Source organism: Onychomys torridus, chromosome 22 (genome assembly GCF_903995425.1).
Source record: "Onychomys torridus chromosome 22, mOncTor1.1, whole genome shotgun sequence".
Taxonomy (NCBI): Eukaryota; Metazoa; Chordata; class Mammalia; order Rodentia; family Cricetidae; genus Onychomys; species Onychomys torridus.
In genome coordinates, this window is record NC_050464.1 from 21,462,322 (window position 1) to 21,480,540 (window position 18,219).

The following is an 18,219-nucleotide window of genomic DNA, read 5'->3' on the forward strand; positions in this document are numbered from 1 at the left end:
CTCATCGCCACCCAAAAATGTAAGGAAAAAGTGTGTGTTGGGGAAGGGGGGATTTGCCTTTTTGAACTCCAGAAGATGTGGGCTTGGGAGAAGAGAGCTGCAGGGGCAGCTCTGTTCCATTTCCTGTTTCCCCTGATGGCTCCATCTGCTACCATACACAGGTGGCCCCAGTAAAAACCTTGGCACCCTCCAAGACTCACCTGCCACTTGCTCTCCCTAGCCATGGATTACCAAGACCCATCAACTCTCACTGCAGATCTGCTGAGCCATCTGTTTCACCCTCTCCCATACCAGGCACTGTGCTGGCATAGACAGTGTCCTAGTTGGCAGACTGCTCCCCCTGTGACCATCTCTCTTCCTAGTGGGTGCTCTTTTTTCATCACCCACATAAAGTGATCCCACCTGCACACCACATTGGGAAAACCACAGAGCAGCCCGAGGCTCTGTCCTGTGTCTCATCTTGGTGGATTCCAGCTCAGCAGGCCCTCTCCGGGGCTAGGGAGTGAAGGCATACATGTGTGATCACACCTTCTCAGTGTTTAACAAACGCACCCTTTATTATGTAGACATGTGTGCCCATGAATGCCTGTGTTCACATGCGCATAGAGGTCAGAGATCAACCCTGGGAGACTTTCCTCAGTCCCTGTCCATTGTTTTTTTATTGAGGTTCCTTCCCTGGGACCTGGGACTCACCGAGTAGGCTAGTCTGCTTGGCCAGCAAGCCCCAGGCATCCTGTTTCCTCTTTCCCAGAACTAGGATTACACATGCATACTCCATGGTGATTTTTTTTTACATGGGTCCTGAAAACCACGCTAAATTCAAGTCCTGTGATTGCTCAGCAAGCATGTCGGCAGCTGAGATGTCTCACCGACTCTATTGTTCAACCCATGACTTATTAGCAAAACACTCTTGGGTTTTAGAACAGTGTTTGTTCTCTGATTCCCTCTGCTTCTGTCAAGAAACCCAAAACTAGTATTTTGGCCCGAGTGTAGCCCACCATGGAGGGAGGATAAGGCATAGCCGAAGGGGTAGTGGATGGGCGGGCACTGTCTTGTTCACTGTTCCGTTGCTGCAAAGAGACACCATGGCCAAGGCAGTTCTCATCAAGGAAAGTACTTAATTGTAGGTTTGTTACAGTTACAGAGCTTAGTCCATTATTATCATGGCAGGGAGCATGGCTGTACCCAGGCAGAAATGGAGAACTGGGAGCTAGCTCCATATCCTGATCCGTAGGGAGAGGGAGGGAGAGGACACTGGGCTTGGCATGAGCTTTTGAAGGTTCAGAACCTACCTGCAGTGACACACTTCCTCCAACAAATCCAGCCTCCTGATCCTTCTAATCCTTTTAAATAGTTCCTCTCCCTGGTGACCAAGCATTCCAATACATGAGCCTTTGGGGGCCGTTCTTACTTTAATACCAGTCATAATGCATCCTCCATGGAGAAGCAGCAGAGAGCATTGAGTGCTCAGCTCCCTCTCTCCGTTTTATTTAGTTCAAGGCCTCAGTCCATGGGATGGTGCCACTCACCTTTAGGGAGACTCTTCCCTCCTCCGTTAATCCAGTCTAGAAACTTCCTTAGGGACATGCCCAAAGGTGATTCAAGATCCTGTCAAGTTGCTAGTCAATGTTAACCATCACAGTGTCACCTGTGTTGAGTCTTGCCAGCTCAAAGTGTTGGCAAGAGATTTCCATGAACCAAGCTTGTTTTCTTCCCAAGAAAAGGTTCAGGAGAAAGAGAGCCACTCCCCAAAGCTGAGGGCAGAACACTTTCTTCTGCAGAAGTGATTTTTGTTCCAGAACCTTCGGAAGGACCTTGAGTCCCCTTCATCCTATGGCAGTGTTAACCCCTAGCTGGGTGTCACCTAGATTTTCATAGTGTTTTGGATGGTGGCATCTCTCGCTGTGCAGACTCCCGGACACTGGCATGAAGTGACAGAATGGATGTTGTCTGTTATCCAGCAGCGTGTTCCTTGTTCAGCACTGGGAGCTGTAGAGCACTTTGGAGCCCCAAGATGTCTCCTCTTTCCTAAGTTTGCTTTGCCGCCACCCCCCACCCCACCCCACACCACAGATTGCATAATCACCACACTGACCTTTATTCTCTTTGTCTTCCTTTTTAGTGTGACAGTGACAGCGACCAGGAAGAGAAGGTAAGATGCCGCCCCCTCCATTGCAAACGCAATACACCAGGCCCTGTGTGCACCGTCACACTCCTACAGACACCTCTTCCCTCCTGAAGGATGTCTTAGTGTTCACACTGTGACATTTCCAATAAGATAGACTGTGCCAAACCTTTGACATCCACCTCTTGAAACATGCCCCTTCATGGCTCCTGTGTGTCACACCAGGTTTTCACCTCATGGATGATGACTCATAGACCCACAAACACTTAAAGGGGAATTGATTTTCTTTTTTTCTTTTCTTTTTTTTTGGGGGGAGGGGTTCATGATGGAAGTATTCATCTTTCCCATGTGTATTTACAATGTCATTTCCACCTCCATTTGACTGGCCTCTGTGCTTTTCCATAGCTTCCTAATAGAAATGTCAGTGGTCTGCCCTTAGGAATTTCCTCACAGGGCAGTGTGTACAGGGCAGTCAAGGGGACTCTGCTTTCTTCTGTGGGCTGGTGTTGGGGGAGGGGCGTCTCCCTAGCAGGTATACCCTCTCCCTGGAGGTTGAGGCCCAGCCTCAGTGTACACAGCTCAACAAGGATGAAGAAGGAACCCAGGCTTTGAGCCTTCAGAAGATGGATTCCAGAAGCAGTAAAGTAGGTTTTCTGTTGACTAAAGCAAAAGGTTTGTGGGTATGCTGTTTCCTTCCTAGCCACTGACGTCTGCCAACCAAGTCAAGTGTCTTTCCATTTTCAGTGATGCCTTGTATAACTTGAAAACTTACCCAAGTCTCAGAATATATGGACGACATGGTACCAAAACTGTTGGTCGGTCCTCCCTTCCCCTGTGTCCTGTTCTGGGATTTTCACCTCCTCCGTGCTGACTGATCCTCCCCAGAATCCCACGGTTCATGTATAATGATTGTTCCCCATCTATCTTGGCCTCTCTCCCTCCGCCTCCAAAACAGCCTCCAGGAGAGATCGGAAGGCTCCTGTTCGCCACTGTCATTAATTTGAATTCAGCATATGTAGCCGGTTATAAAACTCGAGACATCATCATCTGAGCAGGTCAAGCATATTCAGATGAAGACAAATGGTGCTTATTTGATTTCCTTAAAATCAGGAAATGAAAAAAGTGCTCTCTGGAGAAATCACGCTCCGCCTGACTTGGATGATAGACCAGTGCGTGTCCCCCAGATAAGAACAGGCTCTCGCCTGGAGGTTTTTATCTCTGAAGGACGGCCAGGACTGTCAGCTTGCTGACATGTGCATTATCCATGTCATTTTAAACAAAGTGACCTATGGAAGGGTGTGCCGTGCTGTGACATGGTAATGGGCTGTTGGATGACAGCGGAAGTACACACTGTGTAGGGGGCTGAGGGCTGTTCTTTTGTTTAACTGACAAGTTGAAGCTTCCTGCCTCCAACCCTCAGGAGGGAATTTTAGCTCCTTGGAAGTAGGACCTCGGGTATCTTGGGCAGCCAATGTGTGTCAGGGATGGGTGACAGCATGTGAAGTGCAATCGATGCCCATGCTAGTCCCAAGGTCACGTGGGCATATTGCAAAAGTAGCTATCATCCTTTGGGGATGTCTCTGACACCTAGGAAGGTGCTGAAACCTTTTGACCACTTTTAAAACTCATTCTATAGGCGAGCAAGAACTGATCTCACTTCTCTAAGGGAGTGGGTTTTATTCAAGGTCTTGCTCTCTGAGCACAGTTGTGTGTGTGCATCTTCCTGTGTGAGCAGGTGCATGTGTGTGAATGTATCTTCCTGTGTGCTCAGAGGCCAGAGGACAACCTTGGGCATCATGACCTGCTGCGGCCTACCTGATTTTTGATGAACTCTTGCTGGCGTGGATTTCATTAAGTAGGCTAGGCTTGCTGGCCAGCAAACTGCAGGGATTTCCTGTCTCTGCCTGCCCAGCACTGCAAATAAATACAGGTCTGTGAGCTCTGGGCATTGAACTCATGTTTGAACAGCCAATGCTTCCAAGCACATTCTTTCCCCTAGCCCATGCATTTTTATTTCAGAAGCCTAATGGTGCATACCTGTCATCCCAGCATTTAGGAGGCTGAGGCAGGCACATTGCAAGTTCCAGGCCATCATGTGCTACCTAAGGAGGCTGTATTTCAAATACATAAAGTGAATTCCATATTGATACATCTGTCTGCAGTCGTCGGGGAAGGGGGTAGAAAATCCCTCTTTGCCATTCCTCTGTGTAGTTTCCTCTGGGCCTTGGTCACACCCGAGGAACTACCCCAGGCCTGGTCTCCACAACAGGTCCCTTACCCTGGAGTCTTTGGGGACCTCAACCGTCATTAACAAGATCTTCAGGCTCTGGTAGCTTCTAGAATGAAGCTGCTTGTGGGCATTAGAAGCAGTGGAGGCAGACAGTCAAGGTGGTTGGAAGCATCAGCATAGAGCTAGATAGAGTGAATGGGTGGAGCAAGATGAGTACCAGTCTGTGAGGACAGTAAAAAGGCAGGTCCAAGGGTGGCAAGTCAATGGGAGAGCAAGGGGCATTAGACACATTCTTTTTATGCATGGTATATCTCCTGCCTATGCACTGGGCTATATTTCGATTGCACCTTGAAGATCATGCAGGCCTTTGTAACTGGGAGCCGCACTTGACACTCTTCTGAGCTATCCCAGCCCCAGTGGGTGTTTCTCCAGGGGTTCCCAGCAGGAGCCAGGAGCCTCTAATTGCACCGGTGCCTGCCTGGCCCTTATGTAGTTAACTCTGCCAGACTTCTCCTTTTCCAGCTGAGACAGGAGAGTGTTTATCACCACCGACCTGAACACAATCCTCTCTGCTTCACAGGGGCCCTGTCAGCCTGCTGTATGGCAGGGCCTCTCCCTGTAGCCCCTAAGCCCACCAGGGCACTCGCTGGCACCACTTTGGAGGATTTGAATACAAATATGAATTGCTAAATAGTGGAGTAGATGCCACTCAGCATCCTGGGATCCCTTGAGCAAATCCCACTGGGGATGCTGTTGTAGCCAAAAGTGAGACTTGCGGGAGGGACCTGGTGGGAATTCTCTCCGGAAGACCTGTCATTCTTACTCCGTGGGGATCCGCAGAACCAGCAGTCTAAAATTAGGGTATGGTATTTCGCACAGCTGACTGAATTAAGACAGACTCTGCTTTCTTCTGATAGGAAGCTATAATTTATAAAATGATACCCTTACTAATTAATGTGAAAGTATCTGGGAAAGGGCTGGGAAGCAGAGCCTTTCTGAAAAGCTGCAGACAGACTTGCATGTGCAAAGGATCTGATGAGGCCTCACTTGGAGCCTTCTCAGCCACAGGAACGCGTTGCACGTTAGCAGCCGAGAACCTGGAAGGCTCCTGGGAAGGGAGAAATTGGGTGGGGAATTAAGTAGGCGGTGAACCCAGCATCTTGGATGTGGGATGTCTCTTCATTTGTCATTAGGAACAAGGAACACTTGGCCCCCTTATCACCCAAATTAAGCAATTACACCAATCCCACACTGGAAAAGAATTGCCATCAGGGGAACAGTGAGGTGACAATCGTATTTCTGCTTAGTCGGGCTATATTTTCTTTGGTTTTCTCGTTCCTCTAACACTGGCAGCACCTGCACCATGTGCAGCATTACCCCTCAGGCATGAGGACCTGAGTTCAGATCCCAGCACCCACATAGAAATACAGATGCGGTCCCATGTGCTATTAAGGCCATTGCTGTGGGGGATGGAAACAGGAGGAGTTAATGTCCGGATTTAAAGTCACAATCTCCCCACCTACCCATTTCTTTATTGTTATTTGTTTGTTTATTTTTTGCTGTGTCAGCCATGGGATGGCTGGTCAGAAGGGATCTGTAATCTCATTTCTGGCGCTGGCTCTTACTGTCCTGTATGCAGGCTGATTCTCTGTGTTGTAATGGATGAGATAGGAAGACGCCGCCCCACCCATTATCTTGTTGGAGTAGATTGCAGGCTCCCCTGCCTGGGCTCAGTGTTAGCTGCGGGTTGTTTTCTAGGCTCAAGGCTCACCTTGGGAGGGAGGAAAGTAGTGCTGCTCTAGCTCAGATAGCTTGAGTCCTGCAAGAGACCCAGGGGGCTCCAGGGGAATCCAGGGCTCAGCTCTCATCCCTAAGGACACTTCCTGGAACAGACTGGATGGAAACACTAAATCCTAAAAGGTCCCTAAAACCGTATCTTTTTACCCCCTTATCCAGATGTATTACTCATACAGGCCAGAGTAATGTGGGGTTGTCTTAAAATGAGCAGACAGCCATTAGGTAATAGATGATACAGGTTTTGTCCCCTTGACAGCTCTTCCCAGGTATTAAACCCTTCCTAGTTACAGGGGCAAGTTCTTTTTTTTTTTTTGTATTAAATATATTTATTTATTAAATTTTTTTCATTTTACATACCAACCCCAGTTCCCCCTCCCTCCCCTTCTCCCGTCTCCTCACCTCCCTCCCACTCTACCCCCATCCACTCCTCAGAGTGGGTAAGGCCTCCCATGGTAGTCAACAAAGTCTGGCATACCAAGTTGAAGGAGAGCCTAGCCCCTCCCCATTGTACCAAGGCTGAGCAAGGTATCCCATCACAGGGAGTGGGCTCCAATAAGCCAGTTCATGCAACTGGGATAAGTCCTGGTCCTGCTGCCAGGGACCCCACAAACAGATCAAGCCACACAACTGTCACCCACATTCAGCGAGTCTAGTTCGGTCCCATGCAGTTTCCCAGGCTGACAGTCCAGAGTCAATGAGCTCCAGCTAGTAACGGTCAGCTGTCTCTGTGGGTTTCCCCATCATGATCTTGACCCTCCCCTCCTCCTTCTCCTCCTCCTCTTCTTCTTTTTTTGAATGTCGAATGTCGTTCATGGAAGGAGGGAGGTCTTAAATACAGGCTTACAGCACAGTGGGAGAACCCTGGTGGACAGAAGTTGGCTTCTGATTTTTTTTTTTTTTTTTTTTAGCTGAGGATCGAACACCAAGCCTTGCACTTGCTAGGCAGCGCTCTACCACTGAGCTAAATCCCCAACCCTGCTTCTGATGTTTTACAATCTTGCATCTAAGCTACACAGGCAAGGAGCTTCTCTTAAGCCTTCAGGAGGGTAGAATCTCGTAGGGAATTAGCATAGGGATGATATCATGGTCAAGGTCAGCAAGCAATGCAACAGTTACCCAAAACAGGAGCCAGGGCCCTACAGCAGGTCCCCTCCTATTACTAAAAAATGAGCTTCTGACTTAGGTTGCATGGGACGTCAGCAGGTCACCTTACCCATCATGGAGACACCTGTCCAGGCCACACAGGCATTCTGTCTTAGGTTGGTGAGTCCCCCCCAGGAATTACCCGTCTCTGAATACTCATTATCATACAGGCTCAGTCATGTGAGAGCTGCAGAGTAAACTGTTACCAAAGATCTCTAAGTGGCGCTGGGCTTGCAACCTGTATGTTTGACACAGAAAAGACCAACAGAAGTCTTCACCCACCCTTAGCCAGTAGGCTAAAGGCAACTGAGCCATTCTCTTCCTTAATGAGCCTTACTGCAATTTGGAGTCCTTGTAAGATGGTGTCCTGAGAGCAAGTGGAACTTGAGTTTGTAAATTCATAACTTTCAAAGCCAATCGAAATGTATATAACTATTGACCTAAATTTGTCATGCTCAATAGAATGAAAGATTAACTGACTGTGGTAGATACTTTTGCTGCCAAGGTCTCCACTGTGCTAGCTGTAGTAACCAATTTTGAAATGGCGATCCAGGGGCAAGTTCTTATGCGGGCTTCAGGGGGCCAGATACAGGGGTTTTTGTTTGTTTGTTTGTTTTGTTTTTTTCCCCAAAAGTAATATTCAAAAAGCTTCTAAAATAATATTTTTCTCACTTTTTTATTTGTTCTTTGAGAATTTCATACAATGTATATTTGTTGTTTTTCATTCGTTTTGAGATACGGTCGGTCTCTCTGTGTAGCTATGGCTGACTTAGAGGTGTGTTGACCAGGCTGGCCTTGAACTCACAGACATCTGCATGCCCGCTTGCTTCTGCGGGGATTAAAGGTGTGTGCCACCACATTCGGGCTTTCTTACAATCTTTATTGATCACACTTACCCTGTCATCTCTTCCCAGATGCACCCCCCCCTCCCGTTCCCTGCCCATCCAACTTTATGTCCTCTTCAGGATTTTTTTTTCATTTTTTATTGCTATATTTATTAATTTTAATGCATCTTTAATCAATATTTAATTAATAACGTAATAAATAGGAGTACATCAGTTTCCCCCTTCCGTTTCCACTCTCCAACAGCCTTCCCCCATGCCATCCCTACTCCTGAGAGAATTTTTAGCAACAAAACTGGGTCTGGAAATAAAGCTTAGTGGGTAGCACTCTTTCTTAGTCAGTCTGCCAGGAAACCCTAGGTTCCATCCTCAGCACCACATAAACCAAGAAAAGTGGTCCACGTCTAGAATCCAAGCTCTTGGGAGGTGGAGGCAGGAGGACCTGGAAGTTCAAAGCCATCCTCAGCAACATAGTTAGTTGGAGGCCATGCTGGGCCACTTGAGATCTTGTCTTCAAAAAAGGTAAGAAAAACAAGTGTTTTCTGTAATTGTTCTTGGTCATAATGGTCTCACATATGAGGGGAGGGGGTAACTTTTAAGCAAAGAAATCCATCTTTGGTTTATGTTTCTAATACAGCTGAGACCACACACATACACACACACACACACACACACACACACACACACACACACACACACACACACACACGTCACATGGCTCAGGAAGGACTTTGAAACCGCTGAAAAGTCCAGCTGGAGATGCGGCATGCAGCTTTGTGCTTATAGTGGAAGAGTCCTATGGCAGGACTGCCAGGCCATGTGTTACCCTGGTCAAAGTCTACACATCCTCAGCAACACTGCAGAAACTGGGAAGGCCCTCCCTGTTGTTCGTGGAGCTGCCTTCAGCCTTGGTTTGGCAGTCAGCTGTGTCCTGATGCAGGGGCTGCAGAGATGGCTTCGGCTGCTGACTCAGCACACTGGCCATATGGGCATGAGGACCTGAGTTCAGATCCCAGCACCCACATAGAAATACAGATGTGGTCCCATGTGCTTTTAACGCCAGTGCTGTGGGGGATGGAAACAGGAGGATCAGTGGGGCTTGCTGGCTGTGTACCTAACTCCAGGTCCAGTGAGAGACCCTGTTTCAAGGGAATAGGCCTGGAGTGATACAGAAATATACCCAGCATCTTCTTCTGGCCTCTGTGTTGCCATAGAAACACATCTGCGCATATTCCTCCCCTATACACCTGTATTTCAGCCAGAAAAGGCATCTTCTCCACCCAGCTTTCACAGAAGCAGAACCAAGAGCCACCACCTAAAACAGTGGGAACCGTGGTTATGGTGTTTGTGGCTGTACCACCTTGCTCAGCACTGGGCAGAAATAAAGTGTGGGTATTCTGCTGGAGTTGCTTCTTCTTTCCTATAGGGAGGACATGTAGAAGAGGCCTGGCACCCAAACCTCAGGTATTCCCCAGCCATCCCAATGTCTGCTTTCTGGGCTCCAACCAATGTGCAATTTCTTCTCCAGGCCTCTGGGCTCCAACCAGTGTGCATTCTCTTCCCCAGGCCTCTGGACTACTTTTGCAGTTTGATTTTCTCATAAAAACATTTCTAAGCCATTTGTAAATTTCCTAGCATTTTGGGGGCAATTTCTACAGTGGTTGGCTGAGTTTCAAGAGCTTTTTCATTTTGGAGTCTCAATTTCCAAAATGCCTATCAACCTCTCCTTACCCCTCCAATATTATGTCTGGGTTAAGATGGCATTTTATTATTCTTCCAGTGTTATTGTGTTTCCAATCAGCTTAATTATCCCCATACCCACCCCAAATTCCTATTGATGCCATCCTCAGATTAAATTTCTACTGAAAATTATTTTAAATCCTGAGTCTTGTTATGTTTTCCTTTTTCATATCAAAGCATTTTCAGGCCAAAGTAAAACTGGATGTCTGTGTACAGTAATCCTGCCAGTGTATATCATTTCATATCCCTGAAAAGCATGGATTATGAAACACAGACTGAAATTTTTTATTTCATTTGTGTGGGGGGGGGGGATGCAGAGTACATGTGTGCCGTGGTGTCCATGTACAGAACAGAGGGCAGCCAGTGGGAGTCAGTTTTCTCCTTCCACTGGCTGGGGAAAGAGCTTACATCTTCCAGCTTGGAAACACGTTTTTTACCCTCTGAACCATCTTTATGGCTCCTATATATATATATGTAGGAATTGTTGGGTATTTGCCAGCTCTCTTCTAAACTTTGTTTTCTTGGGGTGAATGGGGTGAAGAAGTATAAGGAGAATAGGATTCCCACAGAAACATTTCATTGTTCACAGTGGCAGATCATCGAGAAGGGCCCTTGAAGACTAGTTTCTAATTTCTTTTAGTCAGCCAGCTCCCAGGCTGTAGACAAACCACCCAGTGGTGCTGGGCCTTGGAATGACTATCTGTAGTGGAGCTGGATTGGTTGAGCTTGCATTGGATGTCCTGATTCTTCCATATAGCTGTCTACCTCAACAGCATGACAGAACCCAAAGTTTAATAAGTATGTGATTTGTGTGTGTGTGTGTGTGTGTGTGTGTGTGTGTGTGTGTGTGTGTGTGTGGTGGTGGTGGTGGTGGTGGTGGTGGTGGTGGTGGTGAGGGGGGAAAGCATGGTTCTTATGGAGCCAAGGATAACTTTGAACTCTTGATCCTCCTGACTCCATCTCCCAAGTGCTGGGATTACAAGCATTTACCAGTACAACTGGTTTATGCATTGCTGGGGATAGATCCCAGGTCTTTGTGCATGCTAGGCAAACATGCTCCCTACTGAGCTCTGTCTCCAACCTCGGGATTGTCAATGGTTTTCTCTTGCCAAGATGGCTATAACAGTCCACAAAAGCGGTTTTATCTTTAATCTGTTTTGAATCCATGAAGGAGAAAAGGCATAGTGGACAGACTTAGGCAGCTGTGTGTTGATTCTTGTAAGTCACTGGAGGCAGTGTGCCTGTGGATCATTACCTGCCTGGTGCTTACTTCATCTGGTCATACACATCCACACATTCTTCTTCTATCATACGCTTTGTGGAGTCAGGACTCAGCTGGACCTTCCTGTAAACAGGGAAACCAGTTCCTTCTCCATTCTTCAATTGCCTGTGTGGATTTGGAAAAGCATAGCAACTGAGTAACGATCTCACTTACATAATATGTTTCATGAGCTCATGTCATTGGTAACAAGTCTCATTGGACCTATGAAAGGAGTTCTGGAAACATCTGAAGTTGAGCACACGATTCTGCATCCCCATTCTCTTAAGTGAGCTATTGCCTGGGGCTTTATGGCTTCCCTGAAAGGATAGTTGCAGAGCCATAGACCAGTGTGCTGGAGTTGATCGCTTATGGGACTGTGCACAGACCTTCAGAAACCCATTATCAAATATATCTGGACTAATGTCACCTTTAATGATAGACCCTATCTCAGCAGCCTCTTAGGGAAGACTAGGCTGCTCTGTGGCTATCCAAAGAGTCTTTCTTATTCCATATACTGAGATTCAACATGTCCACAATAACAGAGGCGCTGGCCCTTCTGATGTGTGGCTCCTGTTTTTTCAGGGTGGTAAACATTTCTCCAAGGTGTGTTAGTTTCTGCTCTGTCCCCGTGGTCATATAATCTGACAATAAGTGGGTTAGGGAAGAAAGGGTTTGTTTTGGCTTACAGTTCCAGAGGAGACATCGTCCATTGTGGTGGGGAAGCCATGGCAGCGGGTGTGTGAGGCCAGCCTGACAGTCAGGAAGCAGCGAGCTCACACTTCATCCACACATAGGAGGCAGAGAGAGTAGAGTCAATCAGAGACAGACAGAGACAGAGACGCACATACACAGAGAGGGAACGGGAAGTGAGTCTAGACTATAAAACCGCAAAGCGCAGCCCTAGTGATATACTTCCTCTAGCAAAGCTCTACCTCCTAAAGGTTCCATCATGTTCCCAGACAGTACCACGGACTGGAGAGCAAATGTTGAGATACACGAGACCAAACCACCACACAAGGGCAAGAAGAAAAGGCTTTACATAAGACTCTTAGTTTGATTCTAACGTGGGAAACCCTGTGGGCTATGGTAGTTGATTAGAGGAACAGGCCTTGCACACCACTGTAATAAACTTCATTCATTTGGGGTTATGGAACTCAGTTTTCTTTTAAGTATATGCATGAGTTCATGCGTGTGTGTGTGTGTGTGTGTGTGTGTGTGTGTGTGTGTGTGTGTGTATCGATGCTTAATATTTAGTTAAATACTAGGTTTCTGGGTAACTCACCCCCCTAGTATCTACCAATACTAGTACATAGTAAGCACCCTGAAATTATTAGCATTGTATATAAGTGTTGCTTCATTAATTATTCAAGTCTCAGAAAGGAAGAAGGACTCACCTTCACGTCCAAGCATTGTCCAGAAAGAGCTCGCCCTGGAATAGAGGGCATCTTTAGCATCTCTCTCCTGTGAGGTTGAGCCCAACTGGTGCCCATCTGTGACCAGCAAGCAGGAATATACTATAACGATCACTCCCGCATGTGATGGTTGGGCTCTTGTTCACTGCTTGACCTCACTGCCTCACCCAGAACCCTCTCATCCACCCAAGCATCAGTCTCCACCCTTGTGAGCAATCTCTGTGTCCCTTGGTGCCACAGGGCCCTTCCTTTCTGGGCACCAAATTCAAGAAGGCATGTCCCTTCAGCCCAAGTGGCAGCAAATATCTGCAGCGGCCATGTTCACATTAAAGATTATGTATTTGCCACTAAGGGCAGAATATAGTGTTTATCGGCTGGAGTGTGTACCAGCTGAGCTGATTACAGCGTAGCACTCTGTCAGCCAATGATTGTCCTGTCTTTCATCATCTGTGTCTCTCCGCACCAAGGAGGAAGAGAATGGATAGCCCCTTTACCCCTTCCCTCTCCAGCCCCCCCTCCCTGCCCCTCTCCTTCTGTCTTCTTCTCTCTGTGTACCCATTTTGTGTAGGAAATTTGTATTTACTTTGGGAGTGTAATTTGTTCCTCATGGATAATGTGACCCTGAGCGGAGCCGGATCATGGGTTAGTTGAAGTGATATTTTCCGCTAATGGTAGTCGTCCATCACCCCTGTCAGCTCGGGTTAGGAGGCAAGCACATTACAGCTCCATTTTACCTCTGCAGGCATCTGGGATTATTTGCCATAACCGAGTATGACATGACCGCACTACAGAGTGCATTAAAATTTTACTGGCTTCTCAGGCAAGTTCCTGGCTCCAGTGAACACTTCAGGCAGGCAGTCTGATGGGGGACCCAGGGGCCCTGACTTCCTCCACAGAGGTGCAGAAGGTGGAGGTAGCCTAAGATGGGCTGGTTTTTCCCCCCCTCACTCTGAGAAAAGAGTCAAGGAAAATTTAGGGAGGTAGAGGGCAGTTGTGTGTGTCTCTAGATATGGCGAACTGACAGGTGACTGGCTGCCCTCTATGGAACTCTACCAGGACCTGAACGAAGTGGCCACTGCAGAGGTAGGTATCCTGTGCTTCAGCCCCCAGGGCATATGGGAAATAGGTCCTTCTCCAAGGAGATGCCAGGGTAAGGAGGTCACCGCCAAGCCCCGGGCAGATTCTTACTGTTCCTGTTTGTCAGAGGCCAGACTGAACTAAGGAAGAGAGAGTCTTCAGTGTGGAAGCATCCATGCTGTCTGTGGAAGCGGACTGAGCATTTACTAAGCTGGGTGGTGACAGACACATGTAAACCTGACACTCTGGACGCAGAGGCAGGAGGATCAGAAATCCAAAGGTCGGCTTCTTACAAAGTTTAAGACAAAGCTGGGTTATAAAGAGTCCCTGTTTGAGCCACAGCAAGAACGAAAGGCTGGGGTTGTAGCTCAGCAGAGTATTTATGGAGCATTTACAAAGCTCTGGGTTTAATTCCTATTACCTCATAGTCTGGGCATTGTGTTGCCAGTGCTTAGGAAGCGGAGGCAGGAGGGTCATGAGTTCAAGGTCATCTTTGGCTACATAGCAAGTTCAAGGCCAGCCTGAGACCCTTTGTCAAAACCATGACATCAGCAAAAGGGCTGGTGACATAGCTTAGTTGATACTGTGTGTGCTTCATATGCACAAAGCCCTGGATTTGGTACCCAGCACCATATAAACTGGATGTGGTAGCACACAGTTGTGATCACAACACTCAGGAGGTAGAGGCAGGAAGATCAGGTCAAGATAGTTCTTGGCTACACAACAATCTCAAAACCATCCTGGTCTAATGAGACCCTGTCTCCAAAAATACAAGACCAAAATTGTCTGCCAAAACATTCTGCACATTTCTCTATAGTAAGCTTTGTAGGCATGAGCACCCCTATTTTACTTACAAGGAAACCGAGGTCCAAAGAGGCTTTGTAACTGTTTACGTACTAATGGCAGAAATGGGTTTCTGACCCATTTCTTACTTCTTATCACCTGTGAGGTTTCTTATCTTCTCTGCTAGAAATGAAAGTATTTCCTTAAGGCACGGTTAGATGTGCTTTATACATACCTGCTATTCTGATCCAACCATAGCCATCATAGGAGGTAGGTGTTGATAATTATGAAGGAGGAAGGGAGATCCATGTACCCAAGGTTTCATCCATACGTGCATGGAGGTCAGTTTACAACTTGTGGGAGTCAGTTCTCTCTTTCCACCATGTGGGGATTAAACTCAAATCATCAGGCCTGGAAGCAAGTCCCTTCACCTGCTGTACCATCCCGTCAGCCCCAGGTCAAGGTTTACCCTTCCTTGGTTGACCTTGGAGGCAGACCTCTCTGCCACCAAGCAGGATTCTCACTCATAGCACATTCTAACAAGCCTGAAGCTGATGAGTGAAGACCGGGGACATCATAACATGTTGGCATAAAAAGGAAACGTTCAAAGAGTGTTTTGTCACTTCTCAGTTGTAACTCAGCTAACATCCAACAAAATATTGCTTAGTGAAGACAGCCTGTGATCAGCTTTAATTAAGTCATAAGTCCTGTTCACAGTTAGCACGTCGCTTGAATGCAAATGGGCCTTCCAAGGGCCTTGACAAGCGTTTATTTTGATCAGTTAAGACTTACAGTCACTCCAACAAAATGCTTTCTACCACTTAGCATCCCTTCATATTCTTACTGGGAAGGAATTTAGTGTAGGGGCTGGAGATGAGGCTCAGTGGCGCAGTTGGTAGAGTGCCTGTCTGAAGTGCTTGAAGCCGCCCTGGGTTCCATCCTTGGCACCTCATAAACCGGGTGTGGTAGTGCAGGCCTGTCATCCCTTCGCTCTGGAGGTGGGGGCAGGAGGATCAGCAGTTTAAGATCATCCTTGGCTATACGATGAGTTGGAGCATAGCCAGAGAGCTACATAAAACTCTGTCTCCCAAGAAAAGAAGAAAAGAATGTGGGTGATGGAGCAATGGCTCAGTGGATAAAAGCACTTGCCGTGAGACCACAAAGGCCTGACTTTCGATCCCAGCACCCAAATAGGAAGCTGGATGTAGCTGAATATATTTATAACCCTTTCACTGGGGGAAGCAGAGGCAGGAGGATTGCTAAAACTGACTACCAGCCGAGCTCCAGATTCACTGAGAGACCTCATCACAAAGGAATAAGAGAGGACAGAGCGGGACACCCAACATCTTCTATCCCCCATGCTCACATACACCTATACTCACAAAGACAAAGAATTCAACATAAACGTATGTGGAGTCATGTCATTTTTTGAAAAAGACAAGTTTTGATTGGATCAGGGACCTCAAGATGCAGCGAGACTAGAAGGATTGAAAAATCCACATAGGTGGGTTCTCGGTGCTTGACACCGAACTGGTACCCACAGGGTGAACGGTGCCTTTTCTTCTAGCCAAAGGTCTTCCCTTCTTCTAGTCCTGAGATGCTTGCCCTCCGCCATCCTCTCTAGCATGTGGTAGAGTCATCCTGCGTAGGACTTCATAAACAATAAACTGAGTAAGACCTTGGACCCACAGGGAGACATCTGTGACAGGCTAGAGAAGAGTCCATGGACAAGCACAGCTTTTCTCTCTGGAAACTTAGAAGTTAAGTGGCACAATAGAGCTTCTGCTGTCTGGCCTTGCTTCCCTCCCTGGGCTCACAACATCCTCATTAATCCTTTCCAACCAGATCAGAGTGGGTCCATGGCCAGAATCCCATGGCTCCTGACCTGGGTTTCTCCGCTGGTCTGAAATCCAGTCCCTCAGGCAGTAAAGAATGAGAATAGAGATATTGATCCAGTCATAGAAAAGTAATTATCCCTCTAGGATGGTCTGTTTAGAATGCAATCATAATTTTAAATAGTGTATTCCCCAGAGGCAACGTAACAGCATATGGTTGTCTTTGTTTAAGTGAGGTCATACTGGTACTCTCTCAGCTTTCTGGACCCCAGTGATTGTGTGCAGTCTAAAATGAGTACATATTTGCAGAACTCGGCTTAACCAACAAGCCACGTACCGAGCGATTATTCACGATAGACTTGTGACCTTGTACAAGAAACTCCGTGAATCGTTAGATCATTTTAGAGTGCTCTGGCATTAACAGCTCCAGCAGGTGTTCAGTTTTGTTTTGTTCTGTTTAAGACAGGGTCTCACTCTATCCTCCCAGCTGGCCTCCAGCTCAGAGCCCTGCAGACTTAGAAAGGCATGTGCTAACATAACCAACTTGATAATACTCTTTTTTTTTAAATTCACAAACAACATAAACTCAAACCAGTTGATAATGCAATGTGTAAACTTTTGACATCCAAATACATATTAACCAAGCTACCAGAAAGGTTGGCAAGGTGGCCTGGTGATCAAAGTGTTTGCCACACACTTAGAAGCCAGAGGTAGCATATGTGTCTGTAACTGCAGTGCTGGGTGGGAGGGTACAGAGCAGAGACAGGTCGATCTCTGGAGTTGATTGCCAGCCAGACCAGATGATTTAATGAGCTCCAGGTTCAGTGGAGACATGGTCTCACAGAAGGTCAGGGATGGAGTAGTAGAGAGTGACCAAGGAAGACACCTCTGGCTTCCATGGATGTGCACACACCCAAAGGAACACATACATACAACATGGACAAAGACAGGCTGGGATCTGCATCTAAGAAATACTGAATCCTCTCTTTCTCTTCGCACTCAAATAGCGATTGTTTCTGAGACTCGATTGCCCTTTTTGGTAGAAATCATGACCCATCCACAGTTTGGCATCAACCAGAAGGACCCCTCTTCCTTTTCTGTCCCAGTTGATTATGGTTGGTTAAGATGAAGTTATCTGTCCAGTGTAGATAATGCAAAGGAGACTGTGGGCCAGGCTACCTTTCTTCAGGTTCTGGAACCTGCATCCATCTTCTGGGTAGAAGGCCTGAGCCGTGGTACTCTAGATGCAACTGTCTACTTGATGATGGGGTCAGTGGAAAGCCCAGAATGATGACTTTTAGGCAGTTAGCCATTAGTTCTATGAACCCCCACTTTAACTTCCTGTTTCTTGTCAGCCACAGAATCTGCCTTGATCATCCAGAGTTAACACTTCAAAAGCATTGGCTCAGGGATCCACAGAACCCACATTCAAAAGTCCGGTGTAGGGGCTGGAGAGAAGGCTCAGCCGGTAAAAGCACTGGCTGCTCTTTCAGAGGTCCTGAGTTCAATTCCCAGCACCTACATGGTGGCTCACATCCATCTGTAGTGGACTCTGATGCCCTTTTCTGGCATAAAGGGCACAGATAGAGCACTCATACATTAAATAGATAGATAGATAGATAGATAGATAGATAGATAGTTAGTTAGATGGATAGATAGATAATCGGGTGTAGCCCTTCATCCCTGCAACCCCAGCACTGAGGTGATCGGAGACTAGAGGATTGCTGGGGCCTGTTGTATACCACATGGCTGCGGAGTCAGTAATAGACCCTGTCTCAAGGGAAAACAGTGGAGAGTGGAAGAGCAGGGTACCCAGTGTTCTTCTCCAGCAGGCATCCAGGCATACCACACGCTCTTGGACACACACTCACAAAACTTACCACGGTGAGGGTGTAGCTCAGTTGGTAGAGTGCTTGTCTAGCATGCACAAAGCCCAGGGTTCTATCCCCAGCATCTCATAAGCTGGGTATGGTG

At 47.2% G+C, this 18,219-nt stretch overlaps 1 protein-coding gene across 1 annotated transcript in view; it reads left to right on the top strand.

The window, feature by feature from the left end:
- Auts2 (activator of transcription and developmental regulator AUTS2) overlaps positions 1-18,219 on the top strand; it is a 361,179-nt gene that overhangs the window by 20,875 nt on the left and 322,085 nt on the right. Inside the window, exon 3 of the mRNA XM_036171636.1 lies at positions 2,123-2,152. Within this exon, the coding sequence (XP_036027529.1) occupies positions 2,123-2,152 (30 nt within the window). The remainder of the gene's footprint in view (positions 1-2,122; positions 2,153-18,219) is intronic.